Raw genomic sequence first — 23674 nt, 5'->3', positions numbered from 1 at the left:
GAACCAAACCGACAATGGATTGCTCAATAAGTGCGAATCTTTGGGAGATTTCAAATTTCCAATGCCATGAGGTATGTACACTGTAATTTGATTCTCATCAAGATACATGGATTGTACTAAGATTACATTACAAGATATCCTATCTCATTATTAGCAATGTGTCCAGAAATCCCATTGCTGAAATCTCATTAGCTACACACTATAGCATGCTTAAGTTACCTAGGCTACAATGAATTGAACTTTTTATACTATTGCTTGTATGATGAATGTAGTTCAGATGCTCAAGGTTTTTGATCTCATTAGGGAGGGAGCAAGAGATGTTATTGTTACCCTCAGAGAAATTACTTGACCCTTCTTCCTGTCATTGTTTATGTAGTTGAAAGTCGCGCTAAAATTGAGAGTATATGTATATAAGTGAAAGTATACGCTTGTCATGGCTAGTGTCATCATCAAGCAAGATAGGTAGCTTCCTAGCAATTAATAAGATCAGACATAACTATTTAGAACTTCAATTTTTCTAAAATATCTGTGACAGTATTTGGCCAAGTTTGAAGTAATTGGGGATGAATATACTTTACTGGTTTTACAGAACAAGAAGAAATCTTCTACTCTGTTATGAGTGAAGAGCACATATATTTTTTTACATAATTAGAGTAGCAAGCTTTGTTTACATTGAAAGGGGAATGTGCATAATCAAGATAGTGATAGTTCAAAATAAAAGCTAGCACTGAAACATTAGCCATTAGTTTGAACAAGTTTTTTTTTTATATATATATTTGAATAAATAGTTTAAAGAAATCTAAACAAGTTTCTTTTAATTTCCTGAAAAGAAAATAAAATAAAAATAAAAAAGGAATCATTTGGGAAATTTGAATAGGGTTAAGTCTATTTCCCAAATAAATATTTTTATTTTCAAAATGTTAATTCAAGGCAGCAGTTCTTATTATGAACTTTGCATTGTTTCAGAGTTAAATTAGCCAGCATAGTTAACCACAATCTTGACATTTCCCGGCACTTTGTACATTGAGTGGAAATATAAATGCAAAGGAAAATATGAATGCAAAACGTGCTAAGCATGTAAGGGTTTGCATTATTCGTAAGAAGGTTACCTTTGATAGAAAATATGTCCAATGAAAAGTTAAACTTTAAGAAACAACATACTTCTTCAGAGTTAAAGATAAGGAGGACCAAGACAAACAAACACAAAAGTGGACTGCTTTGAAAACTCAAGATTAGATCACCCTAGCTCTCTTGAGTAACTAGGATTGTGCCTTTCATTGGTAAGGTGAAGCACAGAGATTCAACATCCATGTTTGGGACGCTTAGTAATATGAGCTGCATTAAACCAAGAATATATAATATTAGTTCTCATCTTATTATACAGTTAGACAAGCAAATTTATATTGGGAATGTAGGTCTACATAATGTTATTCAAGCTAAGATTTATTTTGACTCATGTAATTTTCATGAGAAATTTTTCACTCATGACGAACGCAAAAGGTTGATTAAAATATAAGCACCTTTTTTTTCTTTAAGTGTTAAGCATGGCTAAAGTTCAACCAAATACTGAAATATTTGCAACTATAATAAAATTTCAATCTCACAAGAAATATAAATGCACAGTGCTAGTCATATTGGATACTAAGCAGGGATGCGCATCTAATTAAAGAAACTTAGCAGGATGAGACTTAATTGTACCTAAGTTCCCATTATTCTTGGGCTCGATCATCAATATGCACTTGTACAATGTTTATGAGGTGACCAAGTGTAAGTGCTTGAAAAGAATAGTTGTCACATGCCAGCAAAGACTTTGGAGAAGACAACCTTTGAGATACTTGTTGCATTGTAGGGCGAGCCTCTGGAACAATGTTGATACACTGCATTGCTATCAAAATCACCAAAAGCACTTGGTTTGTGGTCACTTGATCAGTAATATGAAGGGGAAGACGTGAATCTAGCATATCTTTCACTAGCATACTCAATGATAAATTGCTTAGGAGATCCCCAGGATGTGTTCCATGTATGATTTCAAAAGCTACAACTCCAAAACTATATACATCACATTTTTCGGTGACTCTCATTACATAGGCAAGCTCTGCAAATACAAATCAAGTAAAAATAGTAATAGTTTAGTTCACTCCATCATTTGTTCATGTACAAGGTTAATAAATCTAGTAAGTCACTTGGGTAATCAATTGGACTAATTATGAGAGAGTTTGAATAGAAAAAGCAATAACATTGATTAAGCGATGCATACATACCTGGTGCCATGTACCCATATGTGCCTGCAAGCAAACTCCAATGTGAAGAATTAGGTTTTAACAATCGAGAAATACCAAAGTCCGCAACACAAGCCTTGTACTCTTCATCCAAAAGAATGTTGTTGCTCGTTATATCTCGATGAACAATAGATGGATTACAATCATGATGCAAGTAAGATAAAGCTTGAGCAATGTCTCGTACAATGCTGACTCTCTTGATCCAATCCAACTCCATTGCTCCCTGTTCAGATCTTAGATTAGTGCCCAGGCTTCCTCTCTCCATATACTCATATGCAAGAAAGTTGAATTTATTTGTAGAGCAAAAACCATAAAACCTCACAATATTCCGATGCCGGATTTCAATTAATGCTTGTATTTCATTTCGGAAAGCTTCCTCATTCATTTGGACTTCTTCTTTTTCTTCTTGAATTTTCTTGATAGCAAGTGTCAACCCTGATGATAGTGTGGCTTTATAGACTATACTACAAGCTCCGGTACCAATCTGATACTTTTCATCAAAATTTTCTGTTGCTCTAATGATCTCTTTATATGCTTCCTTGCCATGACTAACTCTCCAAATGGAGAAGAAATGTCCATCAAATTCTTCACTTGTGTCATTCACAATGGATCTTTTTTTCTTACAATAAAACAATGCGCATATTCCAATTATCAAAAATAAGATAAGTAAAATGCCACATACCAAAGGAACAATTAAGATAATAATTTTATGTTGTTTCTCTTCATCACCTTTACTTGCTAACCAAGATTGATGACATGGAGGTAAACCATGCACTTGGCCACATAAACCTTTATTGTGGATAAACCACTGAAGGGGAGCTGCTTGAAAGAAATGGCTCTCTGGAACCAGACCTTCCAGATAATTATAAGATAAATCCAATGATATTAAGCTTGTCATTGATTGAAAAGAAGACGGAATTGGACCAACCAATTTATTGTGTGATAAGTTCAACTCTCGCAACTCCATTAACTTGCTTAATTGTTGTGGCATTTCTCCTATGAATAAATTGTGGCTCAAGTCTAGAATGTCATGCAAGTTCAAATTCCCAAGTTGAAAAGGGATCACTCCACTAAGTTGATTATGACTCAACATGAGTGAGTTCAATTTAATGCAATCCTCCAACCGTATTGGTATTTCTCCTCTTAGATTGTTGCTTGACAGATCTAGAATTTCTAATAAAGATAGATCCCCCAATTCTGGTGGTATTGTTCCTGTGAGATGATTGTTGCTCATGTTCAAGTAAAATATGTAAGATAATTTATCAAACTCCCTTGGAATCTTTCCCACCAAATTATTGGAAGAGATGTCGAGTAACTGCAGCTTGGGTAAATGAATGATTTCCCATGGTATTTGTCCGCTGATTCTATTGCTTGATATTTTAAGGCTTGTCAAGTTAGGGCATGCTCCCCAAGATGGTGATAAATTGCCGGACAATTTGTTAAAGCTTAGATCAATATAATCCAAATGTGGATGAGCACCAAAGCTTTGAGAGACATCTCCGGTAAAGTGGTTTCCATCAAGTCGGACCCTAACTAATTTTGTTGAATTTTTCAAACTTATCGGAATGGGTCCTTGGAAATTATTTTGGCCCAAACCAAGATACTGAAGCAAACCGCCTTTGGCCAAATCTGGTGGTAGATTACCAAAGAGATTATTGTTGAACAATGCAAGATCAATTAAATTTGTAAGATTGGCCATTTTATTAGGCAATATGCCTGAGAGATGATTGTTGTTTAAATATAAATATGTAAGACTTTTCAAACTTCCAAGAGAAGGAGGAATGAGACCAGTTATTTGGTTATGAGATATTTCAAAATCTCTCAAGTTCACTAGATTCCCAATCTCATTAGGAATGGAGCCATTTATGCTATTGTTATATAAGTAAAAAACTTCAAGCTTGGTCAAGGTTCCAATGCTATGTGGGATGGGACCGGTTATCTGATTGCCATATGTATCAAACTCTCTCAAATTCACTAGATTCCCTATCTCATAAGGAATGGAGCCATTTATGCGATTGTTATATAGGTAAAAAAATTCAAGCTTGGTCAAGGTTCCAATGCTATGTGGGATGGGACCAGTTATCTGATTGCTAGATGTATCATAATCTCTCAAACTCACTAGATTCCCGATCTCACAAGGAATTGAACCATTTATGTTATTGTCATATAGATAAAAAGTTTCAAGCTTGGTCAAGGTTCCAATGCTATGTGGGATGGAACCAGTTATTTGGTTTTTAAATATGGAGAAATCTCTCAAATTCACTAAATTCCCAATTTCATTAGGAATAGAGCCATTTATGTTATTATTAAATAGGTAAAAGGTTTCAAGTTTGGTCAGGTTTGCAATGCCATGTGGGATAGGACCGGTTATGTGGTTGTCAGATATATCAAACCCTTTCAAATTCACCAGATTCCCAATCGGACAAGGAATATAACCAATGAGGTTATTTCTCCATAGGTATAAGAAATTGAGTTTGGTCAAGTTTCCAAGCTCTGGAGGGATGGAACCAACTAAGAAATTTAAGTAGATGGCTAACCTATTCAGGTTCAAAAGCTTTCCAAAAGAAGGAGGTATGGAGCCACTTATCTGATTCTCAGCTAGCAACAGGGTGTTGAGTCTTGTTAAATTACCAAGCTCTGATGGGATGACGCCTGTGAGATTGTTGGTGGTGAGACGAAGGATGGTGAGCTTGGAGAGAGCTGAAATGCTTGCAGGGATGGATCCATGTATATGGTTGCCAATGAGGTTGAGAACTCTGAGTGATGGTAGAGCTGAGAAGTTGAGAGTCTCCAGCTTCCCTTCTAGTCCCAACTCTTCCAGTTGGACCCTGGTGATGGTTTCCATGAGATGCCCATTATATCTGCAAGTGATTCCAGTCCAGTTGCATGGACTTGTTTTTGATGTCCAGGTGTCAAGGAGTTCTTGTGTTTCAAGGGTCTCCTTCCACTGAAGAAGAGCCCTCCCTTGAGATTCAATATTTGAAGCTGTAGCCATGTTGAAAACAGGGAAACAGAGATTGGAGAAGAGCAGTACCAACAGTGAAAGCACCTTCATCATCATCATCATCATCATCAATGTTGGGAAGGTGGTGAACTTTGAGGGAAGCAATGATTTCATGTTGAAACTATATATATAATATTCGTAGAAAGCCTCTAAACATGTTCTTGTGGTTTTGTTAGGAGAGCCTTGAGCACCTTTTTATAGTATCACAGAATGAAAGACAATTCACAAAATAATTAATATCAACCACATTAAGAGCTAACCACCAGTCTTGATTACAAAATACTTTTCCACAAATTAACTGTGATGAGGATTGATGTAATATATTTGTGATATAATTTGTGGTTTCTGCAGCCAAGTTGTCTAACTCTCAATGTTGGAAGTTTTAACAGAATTAAAGCAAGATTCAAGCATCCATTTATAGCCAACATGAATGCACATCTAAGAAACTGTTGTCCCAATTAGGTGTGTGATATGTCTCAGAGTTGGTTTTCCTTTTAAATTCTATGCTTGTCAAATGAGACTTGGTCTTTATTATTCTATTCAAACCAAAAACAATGTGGAAAATTCAGAAGCAAAAAGGTCGATAAGGTCAACCATTGGATAGCCCAATGGTATGACATCAAAGTGTAAGGGGGAGGTATGGGATCGAGATCTCTCCCCAACAAAGATCTTGCTCAATGTACATTTGCTTTATACTCGTATTCATCCCGGATTTTTATATTATTCTACATCTGTACATCCTAGGGTTAGATCGTTTAAGATCTGTTTATATTCATAAAAATGGCATGATCGCTCATTATTCAGAAGTCGATAAGTGGCCCACAATAAAATGCAGTTTAGTTTTTTCAACGTGGCTACATCCATATCATCCAGCATATATAACACAGTTTTGAAAATTTTTATGTTTCTAAAATTCATAAATAGTATAAAAAAACAATTTCCTTCAATTAACAAAACACTCAACAGAAACATGTACTTTATTTTTTTTTTAATTTACTTGATTTATCCATTCATATATATATATATATATATATATATATCAAATAATTATTAAAATTATATTTATCTCAAAAATAATATAGTTTTCAAACTTTATAATTTTCTAAAATTTCCATATAATATATACATGTTTGTATTTCGGAAAATAAAATTATTTGTATTTTAGAAAATGAAATATGAGGATTGTTAGCTCAATGGTCACTTCAAAAATCACATAAAAAATGACATCAAATTTACTTTAATGACATAACCAATGATACATTATTACAGTCACATATCAAATTCCAATCATTTTCATTTTTTTCTTTATGGTACTTTTATAAAAAAAATAGATAAATTACATACCAAGTTCCAACGACTTGATATGAAATCCAATGACTTTTTTACCTTTTAATGCTCTGAATCAAATATGAAATCCAATGACTTTTTTTTAAAAAAAAAAAATTTATGAATGATTCTTCAATAAGGCTTTCTTACCTTTTTTTTTTTCCCCTTCACTCCAAATACAAATAAATAAATAAATAAATGGGAAAATTATTTTTTAGTCCCTGAAAGTTTCAAAATATCACGCAGAGCATCCCTCCGACATTTTGATTTGCAGAACAATCCCTCCTTTTTGTCGAGTTTACTTTTCAATTCGGCAGATGTATTTTTCATTAATACGACTACTCCGTTAGTTTTTTCTATTTTACAACATATATTTTTCGCTTAAAAATATATAGTTTCCATTTAACATTGCTTGTTTTTATTTAACCACATAAGTTTTCACTTAACATATAGTATATTTGCATTTAAAATTTGATTTTTTCCGTTTAAAATTATGAGTTCCCGCTTAAAATTTAGTGTTTTCGACTAACTACGTAAGTTTTCACTTAACATATAAAGCACATTGCGTTTAAAATTTGACTTTTTCCGCTTAAAATTATGGGTTTCAACTTGAAATTCGAGATTTTTCGACTTAAAAACCGAAAACCAATGCAGCTAACATTTATACCTTTTATGTCAACATCAATCACCTATGTACGCCGAAAGTGCGAAAAATAACTCGTCGAGTGACGAAAAGCAGCCTTTTTGAATATTCAAAAGTCGTGGGATTTTTGTGAATCTCGAATTTTGAAGGGACTTTTTGGTAAATAAATTTTTGGATAAAATGGACTACAGAAATGACTAGGGAACAAGGGACATGCAATGCTAATGATATAAAAGCATGTCCATTAATTGTCATAAACTTATTTTAACTAGTCTCTTTATATATGCTTTATGTGTTCAGTAATATATCTGAGCTGCATTAAATCAAGAATGTATAATGTATAAATGTTGATCATATACTATACAGCCAAACAAGCACATTTATATTGGAGTAATAGGTCTAAACCAACATTTATTTTAACGGATGTGATTACATAAGAACTGTTCTTTTCCTTACAGGGAATGGAAAAAGGTTGGTTAAAATAAAAGTAAATTTTTAAGTAATAAGCATGGTGAGAGTTGAAATTAAATTAAAAAAATATCTATACGAATGCAAGGTACTAGTCCTGCTGAATATTGGCAAATGAATACAAACATTTGAGCATTTTTTTTATTATCCATAGACTAATAAGTCACGTGTTCCCCATCTAAGTATCAAAGATTGGAGAAAAGTAGTACACCCTTTATAACTAATATCATCTTAAAAATAAGATGATATTTTAAAAAATAAGCATCCACATTGATATATATATATATATATATGCATATATTATTAATAAAGCGGACATGGGCCTGCATAGATGCTTAACTTACCTGCGTCTTTGCTTTACTTGAGTTGAAGTTCAAACTCCTTTTCGTAAGAATACAAATATCCTACACAAAAGACCACTTCAAACCCCCTTCCCTAAGAATACAAATATCCTACGCAAAAGACCACTTCCAACGGACTGAAAGGTCATTGGCACAACATTGATAATTCTTTTAATAATTAATATCATCTTAAAAACAAGCATTGATAGCATTCAACCACACTGATGGCGAGGCATAGCAACCACATTGATTAAGACAGTTGGCTGCCAATAGCCAGACTTGATCTGTTTAAGATGACTCCCTCTCACAGTTTGTTTTCAGATACAGTGAAATCCCAATTTTTGTGGAGGGGATGGAGGCATATTTAGTATTATTCACCAAACTTAGAATTTATAGCCAACATGAAATGGTAAGCATGCATTGAAACATTCAAACACAGTGATAAAGCCATACATAACAACCACATTGTTACCAACTAGGTTTACTTTTGTTTTCTCAATCTAAAGTGGAAAAAAGGAAATAAACAAGTTTGGATAAAATGAAATTTAGGAAAGAAATAACAAAGGAGTGACCTCTACGTACCATATTTTTCAAGCCCAAAATTAATATTAATGTTGTACAATACAATATGATCATAATTTTAAAATTACTTAAATGGATATGTCTGTCACAGTTGTTTATTCACATATCATTATTTCAACATCTCATTTCATATTGCATCATTCATTCGGTCATTATTTTGCTTGTAAATCCATCAACTGAGCAAACATCAAATGCATTGAAAAAGTCAGTTAAGTCAAGTGCTATGCATGAGGGGCTAAATGCAGATAATCAAGGTCATCAATGAGTGTATACAGTCAAGGTCTATGTTGAAAATTTCAATGATAATGATAATCTATATTCACCACAAAAACACTGACATCGGTATGTTGCAAATAACTAAATAGAATAAATATGAAAAACAATTTATAATACTACATTGATGGTATGGAAAAATAATTTACATATAATTGGGAGAATAAATTGAGTAAAAACATTATCTTTATTGTTTCAAATGAGATGCTTTCAAATGAGCAAGAGCCTCACCTTTACCGGGGATGTCCAAACCCAATCTTATGAAGGATGATTAGTCTTGATCATGAGCTATCTGAATAATAAATTTTACTAATAAAAAAAATTATATGAATAATATTATACATATTAAAACAATTCTTTGATTAAAGTCCATGAACTAATCAGTTGTATGATCAAACTTCCTTGAGTAAAAGAACTGATAGTACACCATAAGCTTACCAACAGTCTCTACCTGTTACAACATGGTGATAAAGGATGATGGATTTGGGTATGCAAGGTTGGTTGGATACAATTGTAACCAATGCAGTTCAGCTTAGTTGGTAGTTTGGTGACCTCCAAATGGTTATAAGTAGTCACTAATAAATACATCAATGAACTGCTTAAACTTGTAGCTACATAAAGATAAGACAGTCACAAGTCAAGAAATATTAACTCTGATACACACCACTTGATCATCTTGATTAGTCAATACTTGCTTTCAAGTAACATGCTTCCTTCCAATAAAGCACAGATTTACAACAACACCGCGTGTGGCACATACACAGCAAGCTAAAAATGGAAAGAAAGAAAGAAAAGCAAGGGCAGAGGAAGGTACCATGATAATGTCATTGCATATTGCTGTTACATATTCTTCAAGACAGTTATTACTCCAAGAATATCACTCAAGACTTGCAGTAAGATCTGAAAAAATAAGTAGGAGACCAAGTAGGATCATATTCTAGGCTTTAATTTCAATAATTTACAGGTGATAGCAGCATGCAACATATGAAATTCTGTATTACCATGGTTATCAAACACATGCTGCCTTTTACTCGGTGAGTTTATTTTCCCAGCAATCAGAGGTTCCATATCTTTTGCTCTTTTGATCTGCATAGTCTCAGCTTTTGCTTGCAGTACTGATGCCACTTTCCTTACCTCTGAAAAGCTACCAAGTCATTTGACCAAATTGAGATAAAGCAAGGAAAAGGATCTACATATGGTGTGGTAATAATAATACAGTAAATTTTAAGCAAAACCACTTGAGGCTTTTTTTATGCTCCAAATCTCAATCTTTAATGAAATTTCAAGCAAGAGAGGGAAACATGGATGGCTAGCTATCGAGTCTTAGAAACAAGCATGATCAAGAAAGGAAAGGGGAAAAAAAGGTCATCCCCAAACATTAAGGCTAGTGTAATGTAAAAGGACAATAATTTGATTTAAAAACTGTTAGTTAGGTAGCTTAAGTGATTACACTTGTTTTGTCGTTCACTAATGCGCATGCAAAGGAAGTATGATTAATTTGCATAAATCTTTTGAACCAAAAGATTTCTTTGTGATTCTTTTGCATGTCCGACCTTGGGAATCCTCTTTGTCAAACCAGAACCAGATGAAAGAAGAAATGAAGATGAAATAGTGGATATAAATTATTAGGTTATTAAAAGTCAAGGTCCCTAAGATCATCAAAGACTAAAGTAGGAAAGAAAGAATTCCATCCTTGGTAGTACATACTCTAATCTACCATAGTTAAAATGCTGTGGTGGAAGATCACTTAGTAGTTAAATTGTTACATTTGAATTTGGAATGACACAGAAAATCATAAGCAGAATTGAACCACTCCTCGTTGATTCTTCAAATGAAACTATGAAAGAATGGCTTCAAGGTTATCTTGAGGACATTGGCATGCTTTGATGAAAACTGCTAAACAGAAACACAAAGCAGAAGTGCAACTAGAACATCATCGAACATGATATACCAGGTGTTTGGAAGTCCATTATACCTTGAAACATCTCATGCGTTGAGTTCGGCTCATACAGCTGCAGTGCCTCAGCAATGGATGCGTCATAACTATTGTTAAGAGACGCCTGCTTTTCCAGAGCTTGGATCTCTCTATGAAGTTCTGAAGATTCCTTCCCAACCTAGAAAATTTGCAATTGTCTCTAGAGAAGCAGAGTTAAGGAAACCAAAGAAAGATGAACAAATAACAGATATTTACTGCAGCAAGCTTCTCTCTTAATGAGCTCAGCTGAGAATCAAGTTCTGCTTCAGAACCTCCTTCTTGAAGTGATAAATTCTCAACAGACAAGTCTTGCTGGATAAAAATATGTAACAAAAAAAAGCTGTTAGAACACTAAAATTATTGTTAAACCATTTGAACAATGTTGAAAAGTTCCATCTCTCTTGATTGCAAAACAAGAGCCAAACGGTGGTTTGGAAAAAGGTGAAGCTACTTTTTCCCACTTGCAGAGAAACTAATAGCTAAAAAAAGAATTTCTGATAAATTTTTTGGTTACCGGCTTTAGTAATAATAAAAAAAAAGAAATTTGAATCATTCGTAATAGTTAAATATAAAACTTTAGAGCTAGCAGGCTATAGTTAATTTAACCAAGAATGGCATGATGGTGGAAGTCTCTGATCCATGAAAAGATCTAGTAGAAGTAACATCATGAAATGCATCACATCCTATAGTTAATAGCAGGAACAGTTGCAGATGCAGAACAAAAAACAGGCAAGATAGGAAGTACCAGTGCTTGCATAAATTAGCTCCATTCAGATAGAAAACCTACAGTTTTTTGCAGCAAAAAGCCCTCAGGTACAGAAAAACAATGTCGAAGACAATACTTTTCCCAGATGTTCATTCTCTTGTCCAGAATTCCTTGGGTCATGTTACGAAGGTATGAAACACCCTAAGACATCACAAAAATAAATAAATAAATAAATAAACAATAAACATCACAAAAATAAATAAATAAATAAACAATAGATATGATCAAACTATTAGAGCATGGTTAGCCTTTATTAAACTGAAGGTTATTAATATTAAGCACTTGATGGAGACTCCTTTCTTTAGGATTCATAGTGGAGCATTAATGTCAGCCAATTCAAATGAAGCCATCTATAGACAAATCAAATGAGGCTTAAGGAAAAGAATAAAGTGTTACAGCTACCAAGATTGTTTTTCAGTAAGATGCTGCCAATTTAAATTGAACTTAGTATCATCCACCAAGCAATAGAAATTGATCATAGACACTACATATTCTAATCTATTTTCTGAATCTAAGAGAGAAGTTGAGTGTGAGAATTTGAATGTTACCCCTTTATTTTCCAAGATGAACAACAAGCCTTGATTATGAATTATCTAACGCAAACAAGCCTTGGGCCTTGAAAAATCACATTACGCAGGAATTTGACCAAAAAAGAAAAGAAAAGAAAAAAAAAGGGAAGATGTACAAACCTAAGAATCCAGAAATGTTAACCAAATGGTGGTTGTAAAAATCATTATAATAACTTATTCAAACTATATAAGTCCCACTTTTATAGAGCTTTAGTTTTTTTTTTCTCTTCCATACATCATTTTCACCAACCACAAACAAAGGGCTAAGGAACAGCTTGAAGTTCCTATGGTTTGGTCAATGTTTTTGTCCTCCATTCATAGATTGTCCCAACTCATGGCCGCCCTACAAACTAGCACTTTTGGTTAAATTCCTTCAAGCAAGAACCATCTTGCTTAATTTTCAAATACAAAGCTCAGCAAAACGGTTGTTCACTTGTTCCCCCAAATAAAAATAAGAAAGACGTTTTCAGAATCAAATACCATTGTTTGTGGTTAATACCACAATTATCTATCATTAAGGGCTAACAAATGATGCTAAACACTCTGATGATCAATCGTTCATAATTCTCGAAAACAAAATAAATAGATATGATTAAACTATTAGCGCATGGTTAGCCTTTATTAATCTGAAGGTTATTAAGCACGTTGTTACTCAATAACGGAAGTCTCCTTTCTGTAATATTCATAGTGGAGAGCATTAATGTCAGCCAATTCAAATGAAGCCTTCTACGGCCAAATCAAATGAGGATTAAGAAAAAGAACAGTGTTACGGCTACCATGATTGTTTTTCAGTAAGATGCTACCAAGTATCAACTTAAATTTAACATAGTATCATCCATCAAGCAATAGAAATTGCTCAAAAATCAAGGGCTAAGGAACAGCTTGAAGTTCCTATAGTTTGGTCAATGTTTTTGTCCTCCATTCACAGCTTGTTCCAACTCAAGGCCGCCCAACAAACTAGCACCTTTGGTTAAAATCCTTCAAGCAGGAACCATCTTGCTTAATTTTCAGATACAAAGCTCAGCAAAACGGTTGTTCACTTGTTCCCCCAAATAAAAACCCTCAACTTGCTGAAAAAGACTTGTAGTGAATCAAATACCATTGTTTGTGGTTTCAAGTACAGATCATCAGCATAATGAATTGCGCCTCTCATCCATTTTAGATTGAGTATAACACCACAATTATCCATCATTAAGGGCTAACAAATGATGCTAAACACTCTGATGACCAATCGTTCATAATCCTCAGAAATAACCACACATTTCAGGCAATCACAAACATAACACTAAATCATCCACAAAACCACTAAATCTATGAATAATGCGGGCAAAGCCGAGGCCTTTATACCTTGGCAAGCTCATCAGATTGCTTCTCCCCACATCCCGTGATGATTGAAGCCTGCCTGAGAAATCCAAAAAAAGTGCAAACATTAGGGTTGAGAAGCGTCACACAAAGATCAATAGATCATGCGGGGAGATCATCCGTAACTGGAGGCAGAACTGGAAGGCGCCATCGAGGAGATCGTCGGAGGCGTTGAGGACCTCGTTGATGAAGCGCTGGGGGTTGAGATCGCAAGCATCGAAGACGGCCTCGCTCTCGCTTCCCTCCATGGCCGCTGCTCTGATCCTCACTCTCACAATACAAATGAATTTTGGGGGTGGGTTTCGAAATGAGCGGGAGAGGTCTCAGCCGTCCGATGTAAATTGAACGGTCAGATATCCCTCAAGATATGGATCACTAGATGGTTTGCTTTTATTATGAGTTTATTTAAAATAAAAAATTAGAATGAAATTTTTCATAATTTAATTTTTTTTTTTTTAGAAATAGTTTTGATTTGTTATTTTACAAAATTGAGTATTTTCAATTGGAAAAAAAAAATATTTGTTAAATTAAAAAAAAATTGTATGAGTGAGGTATACCCGTTTTGGAATCAACTTTTGTGTTAAGTCTTTGTTTCTATTTATCTTTTTGTTATTTTGTTTCTTATTCCTGAATGTTGAGCTAGTGGATTCGAGTTTTTATTTTTTATTATCTTTATTTTTTGTTAATTTTATTATTGGGGATTTGTTATTGTTTTTTTTATTAATAGTAGTGATTTGTCCATTTTTAAAAAAAAAATTATACTTTTATCCTTATATTCTCCGAAGATGTGACTGAGATGTAGTTTGGTGTTTTTCTAATATATATATATATTTAAAATAATTTATGGTCAAATAGATGATAACAATGAGAAAACAAACTAATTAGCCTAATTAATAAGTTTATTTGCTTATATATATATACATAAATAAAAACAAAGTGCACAATGAGACAAAGTAGAATGAATCATCATGTGTCCCCATTCATGTGTAGTGTTTCATTTGGTATCATCTTATTCTTGTATTTTCTTAATTGATTTTTATTTCTTGTGTTTGTCCACTACCGGCCATGCATATTAGTTTAAGAAAAACATTTAAAAAAAAAAAATTAATAACCCATAATTTATTGAAGAAAATTAACCACATGTACAAAATTAGAATAATCAGATGACATGACTCAAAGTGAAAATTAGTAAAATAAAATTAAAGTTAAATGACTAAATTCTTATATTTTTATATATATATATATTTTTTTTTGTTCTGGAGGCCCAATGTAATTATGAAGAAGAAGAGGGTATATCCGAAAAATATGCAAAATAGAAAATCTCTTTTCTCATGATATTATTCACAGGACTCGCCTCCTCCAGTGCCATGTAAGCACTGCCTCCATTCCTTGGCTTCCTCGTTTGACTGAAAAAAATCCTTCCTTTTCCAATGTGAGCTCTCTTTTGCATCCTCTTTCAATTGTTTGTTGTTGTTGTGGTGATTGTTTTGTGTTCTCTTGATGTGTTTTCCTTTCTTTTTTTGATGTTTTTGGTTCAAAGGGAGAATAGCACTTTGAAGCCAATGGACTCGGAGCAGTTGAGGGAGTATGGTCATCAAATGGTTGATTTCATTGCGGATTATTACAAAACCATTGAATCTTTCCCAGTTCGTAGCCAAGTTAAGGTGAGCATGATGAGGATAAAAAAATAAGACATGAAATTCCAGATTAAAGCGCCTTCTTTTGATGTTAAATCCTCCATTTCCTCTGCCCCTTTGATTTTTAATCTATGTTGGATTGAGAAAAAAATGATATCTTTAGCTAATGATGTGTGAAATTTGATACTTTGCATCATTTTTGTAGTATAATCTTGCAGTTGGTGTGAAAAATGTTTCCTTTATCTTCTGATTGGTGTTTATCTTTCCAATTTGCTTGGGCTTTAACAATCTCTTGGAGAGCTTTTTAACTTGTCTGTTCAAGTGGTTTTTTTTTTTTTCATTTTGTAACATAACATTTGCTTAGAAATTTCTAAAATTATTACTTCAGATGGTATAGTGAGTTGAATTGCTTAGCGTTCAGGACGTTTTGTTTCGGTTTGATTTACTACTAGTTTATGAACAAGAAATGGAATAGTAGATATATTCTAGAAGTAATGGCGAAATGAGTTGCAATAAAATTTTCGTACTAAGTCCTGTAATAGTACTTCCTTTGTATGTGCTCTGTCTTGATTACAGATGAAATGTTTGTTGTATTTTTTCATTACATTACTTGCTGTTTTGCAGCCAGGGTATCTAAGAGAACTGCTGCCTGATTCAGCCCCAAAACATCCAGAAAGTTTGCAAGACGTTCTGAATGGTGAAATTGATTTGTTGAATTTTATCTAAATGACTTATCATCTAACAAACGATTTAGTTTTCTCTTCTCTTCACACTTGCAGATGTCCGTCAAAAAATAATCCCTGGCGTAACTCATTGGCAAAGTCCTGATTATTTTGCTTATTATCCATCTAATAGCAGCACTGCTGGATTTTTAGGGGAAATGCTCAGTGCTGGTTTTAATATAGTAGGTTTCAGTTGGGTGACCTCTCCTGCTGCTACAGAGCTAGAAGTGATTGTTTTAGATTGGCTTGCTAAGATGCTAAAACTTCCCAATGAATTTCTATCATCAGGTAATAAATGTGATTGAGATAAACAAGACTGCCTAAGCTAAGAATTGTTCTTATGATCAATTTCTTGAAGATGAATTGCAATCACTTCTTAATGCATCAAACATCAATTTCCCTATTTTCTTGGCACAAATTGACTTCAAATATTCCACAAGGAATACACGTTTGCAGTCAATTGTCTCTTTTAAAATGTACATAAGTAGATTTAAGTTTTTTTCTTTTTTAAATCTTTTTATGCAATACAATTTATATTTTCCTGCAACACAAGTAGCTTTAGTATATTTTGTCAAATTTCAATGCTGAAGTCATTTTGCGCTTGCTTGTTTTGAATGGAAGCATGAGAGTAGATGATTGTTGAATTGTACACTTGCAGGGCAAGGTGGTGGAGTCATTCAGGGCACGGCTAGTGAAGCTATTCTTGTTGTATTATTGGCTGCACGTGATAAAGTATTGAGGAAGGTTGGGAGAAATTCCCTGGAAAAACTTGTTGTTTATGCTTCAGATCAAACACATGCAGCTCTTCAGAAGGCGTGCCAGGTATTTGGATATGAAACTTTACTCTGCTTCAATCATATTAGATGCTTGCATGATCTGCATATTATTCATTTAGTGATTGACATAAATATGAAAGCAGAGGCAGCATAGGCTGGTAGACTATGTAATCTGCTTTTAGTTGTAGAAACTATAAAGTTATCAACTGGTTCAATTACTGATGGACAAATTATATGTCATGATTTTGGTCATGAGTTCTATATATATATCTATATATGGTTATCTTTCGCTCAATTTACTCCAAGTCTTCTATCATTCTTCTCACTATTTAGAAATGTACTTGACTGATTAAACAAAATCATACCCACATGTCTGTTGTTGTATGCTTGATTTTGTGGCTATTTTGGAATTTGTTGATTGTTGATTAACTTATCTACTACTCTAATGCTTTCCATCATGGTAGATTGCAGGGATTTATCCGGAGAACTTTAGAGTTCTGAAGGCGGATTCCAATACAAATTACGCTCTCATTCCTGATAAACTTCAGGAAGCAATAATGAATGATTTTTCATCTGGCTTAATTCCTTTCTTCCTCTGTGCTACTGTGAGTAATACTCACCCTTCTCCTTTTTCTAAACATAATGTTCTCATTTCCAAGAAAGCTTGCATATTTTTTCATGTCGTAATATTTGAAGCAAAAGGAAGAGATGAGAACTGTTTAGTATTACAAATCATAATTGCTACCTTTGTTTATTTTATGTGTTATTAAGATACAGGCAGCTTTCATGTTCCAGTAGCATCTCAAAGTACTTGGCATCATACATAATTAATTTTTGTGTGCATTTAACTCGCCACTTATTTACAATATGCATGTTGCCTATTTGATGCAGTGTTAAATATAATCCACAAACTACTACCTGTGCTGTTGCATTGCAATGAAATTTTTGTTGGAGTTATCATTCAGTGATAATAAAAGACCTACATATTATTGTTTTGACTATGAAAGGCCATGGGCCTCTGAAGCATCCAAAAAGCCTTGTATAACAAGTTTCAGCCTTTAACTGTTTTGGCCATTTGCAGGTAGGGACTACATCTTCTGCAGCTGTTGATCCTTTATCTGAGTTAGGAAAGATAGCCAAGGTAATATTATAAATAAATTTGGATATGATAGGACTGAGTGACTCCGTCTTCTTTGTGTTTGTGGTTTTGTTTTACTTCAATGTGCCAAATGCACTCTGATTTTTTAGAATTGAATATTTCCATAAGACCGATTATTTCGTCTACTATATATGTAGGCAAATGACATGTGGTTCCATGTTGATGCTGCCTATGCTGGTAGTGCCTGTATCTGTCCAGAATACCGTCATCACATTGATGGAATCGAAGAAGCCACTTCATTTGGTATGAACGCTCACAAATGGTTTCTTACAAACTTCGATTGTTCAGTGCTCTGGGTAAAAGTATGCCATCTCTATTGAATTATGGTTCTTATTGGTTGTTTATATACCTTTGGCGTTCAATCTCTGAAACGCTGCACAAGTGATTTTTTTTTTCATTTTAGAAGAAAAGCTTGTTCCACTCTGCTTCTTAGCATCAACTTTAACTGTATGTTATACTTGTTATATGATTTTCCCACAGGATCAGAATGCCTTAATTCAAAGTCTCTCCACCAATCCAGAATATCTTAAAAATAAGGTTAGTCTTCATAAAATTGTGTAGAATACATATTCAATCTAATGTAGAATATCAATAATGTTATGCTCCTTGTTCACTTGTTATAAATCTCAAGACAATTGTTGGGTCATATCAGACGCATTGTTGAAATCAATTTTTTCAATTAAAGTGCTATTGAATGACAAAGGAAACCAAAATAATATGATTAGAATTTCTTAGATGCAAAGAAGCATTGGTCTGTCACATAACTTAAAAAGTTCAATTTTTCTTAAAAAAAGACTATGCATACCTCTTGAACTTCCCTCCATCTGGCGGCACGAATTTCATATGGTCATCTGATAATAGCATAACTTTTGTGAAACATACACCACTTTAGTTCACTGAGTTAGTCAGCATCTGATACAATTGAATTTTCTAGGCCTCACAAGAAAACAATGTGGTGGATTTTAAAGATTGGCAAATTCCTCTTGGACGCCGTTTCAGGTACGCTGCTGCATTTCAAATAATTTAAACAATAATAAGACCTTTTGAGCTTTATGCATTGCACATTGTGTTGAGATGACTTTGTCACACAAGTAGATTTCATGGAGGTTTATGCTTTGCCATCTTTACTGATAAAACTCTTATACTTTTTGAATGTCAAACCTTTTTATTAATTCCAATAGCATTTAGCAATGAAAGCCTGCCATTAAAAGCTCTGTGCTGATTCTTATGAAAATAAGCATCTGTAACTGCATGCAGTTTCTGAGTTGAATCCAATGCAGATCATTAAAGCTATGGATGGTACTGAGGCTTTATGGTCTGGAAAACCTTCAAAGTTACATAAGGAATCACATTAAGTTGGCCGAGCAATTCAAGGAGCTTGTCTGTTCTGATCACAGGTTTGAGGTAAAAAGAAAGACAAAGATATTTTCTTTTCATCATCTTTTCATTCTTATGATTATCTTGAAATTTAACAGAGCTTAATCATAGAAAACCAACAACAAATTCTTCCTTTTACTTGGGATTCTGGCATCTTATTTTTCAATAATCCTCTTGATTATGCAAGATCAGTCAATACAGATTATTAAGATTTTGATTGCATCTGAAACTTTTATCAAGTTTTTTTATTTGTTAATAAACAGTTAGCTATCCCCACTAAATAATCTAACAATCATAACATCCTGCCTGTTGGCATTCCCTGTGGAATTTGACAACAGAAACTATGATACATGATGCATAGATTATGTTCTCATCATATAAACAAATTACGTGCAAACGCTTCCATGTAAACCAATGCGTACCCTGTTAATATACACAGGTTGTTGCTCCTCGGACATTTTCGCTTGTTTGCTTCCGCCTTATCCCCCGAGAAGGTGATCAAGATAATGGCTACAATCTAAACTACAACTTGCTTGATGCTGTCAACTCAAGTGGGAAAATCTTCATATCACACACTGTCCGTGTTCTCAACATTCTTAAACCTCTGAATTCAATCATATCTGTTATGAGAAAAACACAGTCGGAAATGCTGATCATTGCTACTAATAAACAGGTTCTATCAGGCAAATTCGTTCTTCGGTTTGCTGTTGGAGCACCGCTGACTGAAGAATCACATGTCAAAGCAGCATGGAAGGTTTTGCAGGACCAGGCCACCATTCTCTTAACTGATCAGGTATGTTTTTACTGAAATCTTTTCGGCATTATTTTCACGAATCAAAGCAGTATCGACATTCATCATTTTATTACTTATTCGTGCAGTAGTCGGCTGGGAAACATAAATGAAATTGTCTCTGAAGTTTGAGTTGGATTCACTGCAAACCAAGTGGAAAACTTCCATTCAGAGAAGAAAATTAAAAATTTCCAGTAAGTTGTATTTTATTTCATTCAGGCAACTGCAATCATGTATTCATTCACAACATCTCATTAATTTATGGCAAAATGCTGTGATTTTAATTGCAAAAACATCATCACTGCCTCCATATTAATCTATATAACTTCCTGAAAACATGTTAGCATGAAAAAAAATACATGTTTTATCTGTCACAATGCTCATTAAACAGAGCAAAAGAAAAACAATAGTTCTCAAACAAAATGAAAAACTGTATCTACTGTACAACAAGCACTCTACATACAAGCAAAGCACAAAGCTTAAAGCTCAAAAGACTCTTCCATCTCCAAAGCACCACCAGCAGCAGCCTCCTCCTCATCCCCAATATAAAGGTAAGGGTTCTTCTCAACCGGTTGGAAGTTATAAAAGACGAAGAGATAAAATCCTAGACTAGCTCCTTCCTCGGCTGCAGTCACCGTCCACCGGTATTTATAGCTCAACATTGCTATAAAAGCCGAAAGAAAAATCCTAGTGAAGTATAGGTAGCTCACAACCACAACATAGAACTGCTTGAAGAGTGTCAACTTCTCGAGATTCCTCGCCGCTTTGCCATCGGTTTTCGATGCTTCCTGGAGGTTCTTGATCGACCAAATGATGGGGAAGAAGACGGCGGCGCAACAGATAATGTCGACAGTCAAGAAGATCTGGTTCCATGTCAAGAAGTCTGGTTCTGCTGGACCTGTCTCTCCTATTACCACTGCTGCTATGTTCTCTATCACTTGCATTGGTATCACTATCATCAAAATCTTCTTTTCCCTCTCCTAATCACACACACACACATATATATATATATATCAATGTTTTATAGATATATTATAAGAAGTGAAACAAAGAAAAGAAAAGAAGGAACCTGGAGATAAGGTTTCAAGAAAGACCAGCCAGTGCCAATGAGAACAATGACAGTGAAGAGCAAAACACCCTTGAAGAAACCAAAGAAATAGAAAGCCACATCCCAGCCATGAGGACTCCCAGTCCTCTTCACATGCCAAAGATCCTCAGATGCACTAACCAACTTCAATGCTTTGAACAACAACAAACCACCCATCACCAAATGAATCTTCTCCACTGTTTTCCTCTGCTTACAACACACCCAAATCCAAACCAAAAAGAACAAAAGATAAACCAAGAAGAACCCAAAGTAAATCTTCGGCACCGGTCTCCGGCCAAGAGGTAAATAGTCCTTGCCACCAGTTGCATCTACATTGTACATCTCTGTTCGAACATCCATCGTTACATCGAACATCGGTTGGCAATTACCGAAGAAGAGGCTGTACTCATCGGCGATATCGATCGAAAGAGCTCGATCGCATGATCGATCTTTGGTGAGATCAGTGAAAGTTAGGACAGGGATGATGTAGTGACTTAAGAGAGGGCAGAAGCGAGGAGTGTACTCTGATTCATTGATGATACGTGGATAGTAAGCATTTGGGATGAGAAAGAAGCCAGTGAGACTTGTGTTGAAAGTGGAGGTGGTGGTGGAAGTGAAGGCAGGTGACCATTGGACGTGGGAGATGGAAATAGAGAGACGGCCACCACGAAGAAAGCCGAATTGCTCGAAAAGGATCATCGGTCTTGCATCGGAGAAAATGTGGGTGTTCTTGATCTCTGCAAAGGTGGTGGGGAGGATTGAGAGGAGGAGGAGAATGAGAAGGTGGTGAGAAGTGGCCATTAATGGAGAATTGAAGATCAGTATCATGATGAGAGGTTTGATAATGGAGTTGAAGAGTGAAGGTGGTGGAGGGGGATGTGGATGAATGGAGAAGAGGAGAACGTAATGCATGGCGGGGATTTGGGTGAGCCTTACAGCATGCATGCATGGCTTTGACTTGTCTTACGTGCATGATAAGCGGGTGACCAAACCCTAACACTAACCATAAGTCTAGTTTGGTATTTTGGAGATATATATATATATATATATATTGTTCATGTTGAACTTCTAATAATTAGAGGCTTTTTATATATATATATATATATATAAATAGTTTGCTTTCTTATAGGGAGAGAGTGATCACAAAAACATGGCACTTGCTATTTTTGTTTGGATTTGAATGATTGATTGATTAATTAATTAATTAATTAATTAATTAATTAATTTGGTGATATCATTTTGTATGATAAAATTTTTTTATTATTATTTATAACGTCTATGATTACCACATTCACATTAGAAGGAAAGGTAATTTTTTTCTTGCTAAATAAAAGAGGTTGAAAAGATCAATTTTTTATGACAAAAGGTTGGTTGAAGTAAATGGCTTGCCTCTCTTATAAAAATTTAAAAAATTATAATTTATATAAAATTTAAATAGATCAATCTTATTGATGCAAATTTTTTTTTAATAAATTCATCACAAATATTACTAATTAATTGATGTTTTACCATAAAACTTCAAATTTACAATTTTTTTATCCTAGATCTATTGTTGCAAAAAGAGCACATTGTGAAGTTTGAGTTTGAATGCTACAAATTATTATTACAGCCTAAATTCATTTTTTAATTAAAAATTTTAATTTAGGATCTCGTGTGGAGGAGTTTGGTGGGACCCGCCTATTGAGGAGTTGCAGGGTCCAAACACGGGCTAATCTTCTTTGATTTAGAGGGGGAAGGTCTGTCTGTTCACCTGAACTTTAGATTTGTATTTTTTTTTTTTTTTCTTAGTGTTGTTTCTCCACTTCTTGTGGTTGTTTATATGGCGTCCAAAGTTGTGAAGGATCTTTATCTTTAATTGAAATGGTTTATCCACTTTTTAAAAAAATATATATTTTTAATCTCATTTTTCATAAATATGGACAATTTATTTCATCATCACAAATGAACATGTGATACTCAATTAGGAGGAAACAATTTTAAAGTACATGAAAGCTAAATATTAATTGATATAAATATTGATGTAAGAATTATATCTACAAAAATATGGAGTTAATTGTCACACGCTTGTCTCCACAAAAAATAAAATAAATAAAATAAAATAAACTATGGATGCAATTGTCACACTCATGTCTCCACAAAATATATATATATATAACATAATAATAATAATAATAATAATAATAATAATACTGATATTTTTAGCAAAACAATCATAAGCTATCATGAAAGAAAAAGTAATTCATGAATCCATCTTCCATATATATCACCGATCATTAGCTTGTATTTATTTTTCCGATAATCAATCAAAATAGGAAGAAAAAAAAATTATACAAAAATTAAGTTGTATATATATATATATATATAAGTAATAAATTCCCAAAATTAACTTTGAGAAATAAAATAATTAAAAAAAGGAGTCTAGAACAATACATTATAATATAGCTAAAATAATTAATAATTAATTTCATGATATCACCGAAATCAACCTATTTGTACAGCTCAAAGCCTATATAATTTATAAAATTTAAGTGGTGCTAA

At 33.9% G+C, this 23674-nt stretch overlaps 4 protein-coding genes and 1 long non-coding RNA gene across 7 annotated transcripts; 1 reads left to right on the top strand and 4 right to left on the bottom strand.

Moving 5' to 3' along the window:
* Nucleotides 1-1083: 1083 nt before the first annotated feature.
* LOC120270410 (probable leucine-rich repeat receptor-like protein kinase At1g35710) lies at nucleotides 1084-5432 on the bottom strand. Of its 2 annotated transcripts, XM_039277418.1 has the most exons (4): nucleotides 2602-5432; nucleotides 2262-2502; nucleotides 1699-2095; nucleotides 1084-1335 (listed from the first exon to the last, which is right to left on the bottom strand). In XM_039277418.1, exons 1-3 carry the CDS (start codon nucleotides 5395-5397, stop codon nucleotides 1710-1712), a joined length of 3423 nt encoding a protein of 1140 aa, XP_039133352.1. In that variant the 5' UTR covers nucleotides 5398-5432; the 3' UTR covers nucleotides 1084-1335; nucleotides 1699-1709. The 2 variants fall into 2 exon arrangements, with proteins under 2 accessions (XP_039133352.1, XP_039133344.1); XM_039277410.1 differs by having other exon boundaries at nucleotides 2262-5432.
* A 4108-nt stretch (nucleotides 5433-9540) lies between these two features.
* Nucleotides 9541-9792, bottom strand: LOC120278148. The gene is made up of 2 exons (XR_005541565.1): nucleotides 9731-9792; nucleotides 9541-9629 (listed from the first exon to the last, which is right to left on the bottom strand). It is a non-coding gene; the product is annotated as an uncharacterized LOC120278148 (long non-coding RNA).
* Nucleotide 9793: 1 nt separating this feature from the next.
* LOC120275147 (protein MIS12 homolog) lies at nucleotides 9794-13855 on the bottom strand. Its single transcript, XM_039281652.1, has 7 exons — nucleotides 13715-13855; nucleotides 13574-13628; nucleotides 11679-11798; nucleotides 11108-11203; nucleotides 10892-11030; nucleotides 9918-10052; nucleotides 9794-9816 (listed from the first exon to the last, which is right to left on the bottom strand). Exons 1-7 carry the CDS (start codon nucleotides 13834-13836, stop codon nucleotides 9794-9796), a joined length of 690 nt encoding a protein of 229 aa, XP_039137586.1. The 5' UTR covers nucleotides 13837-13855.
* A 1056-nt stretch (nucleotides 13856-14911) lies between these two features.
* On the top strand, nucleotides 14912-20347 carry LOC120278542 (tyrosine decarboxylase 2). 2 transcript variants are annotated; one of them, XM_039285313.1, is made up of 14 exons: nucleotides 14912-15020; nucleotides 15129-15252; nucleotides 15850-15922; nucleotides 16005-16235; nucleotides 16606-16769; nucleotides 17188-17328; nucleotides 17805-17864; nucleotides 18020-18178; nucleotides 18363-18419; nucleotides 18817-18881; nucleotides 19163-19286; nucleotides 19699-19836; nucleotides 19933-20052; nucleotides 20139-20347. In XM_039285313.1, coding segments are annotated over exons 1-14 (1461 nt in total). In that variant the 5' UTR covers nucleotides 14912-15018; the 3' UTR covers nucleotides 20142-20347. The 2 variants fall into 2 exon arrangements, with proteins under 2 accessions (XP_039141247.1, XP_039141244.1); XM_039285310.1 differs by having other exon boundaries at nucleotides 18020-18184.
* A 51-nt stretch (nucleotides 20348-20398) lies between these two features.
* LOC120278558 (protein CANDIDATE G-PROTEIN COUPLED RECEPTOR 7-like) lies at nucleotides 20399-22157 on the bottom strand. The gene is made up of 2 exons (XM_039285315.1): nucleotides 21119-22157; nucleotides 20399-21029 (listed from the first exon to the last, which is right to left on the bottom strand). The coding sequence occupies exons 1-2, from the start codon at nucleotides 22079-22081 to the stop codon at nucleotides 20529-20531; spliced, it is 1464 nt and encodes a 487-aa protein (XP_039141249.1). The 5' UTR covers nucleotides 22082-22157; the 3' UTR covers nucleotides 20399-20528.
* Nucleotides 22158-23674: the final 1517 nt, after the last annotated feature.

Source organism: Dioscorea cayenensis, chromosome 2 (assembly GCF_009730915.1).
Source record: "Dioscorea cayenensis subsp. rotundata cultivar TDr96_F1 chromosome 2, TDr96_F1_v2_PseudoChromosome.rev07_lg8_w22 25.fasta, whole genome shotgun sequence".
In the NCBI taxonomy this organism is placed as follows: domain Eukaryota; kingdom Viridiplantae; phylum Streptophyta; class Magnoliopsida; order Dioscoreales; family Dioscoreaceae; genus Dioscorea; species Dioscorea cayenensis.
Note: the sequence above shows the minus strand (reverse complement) of the source record. Positions and strands in the feature narration are given on the sequence as shown.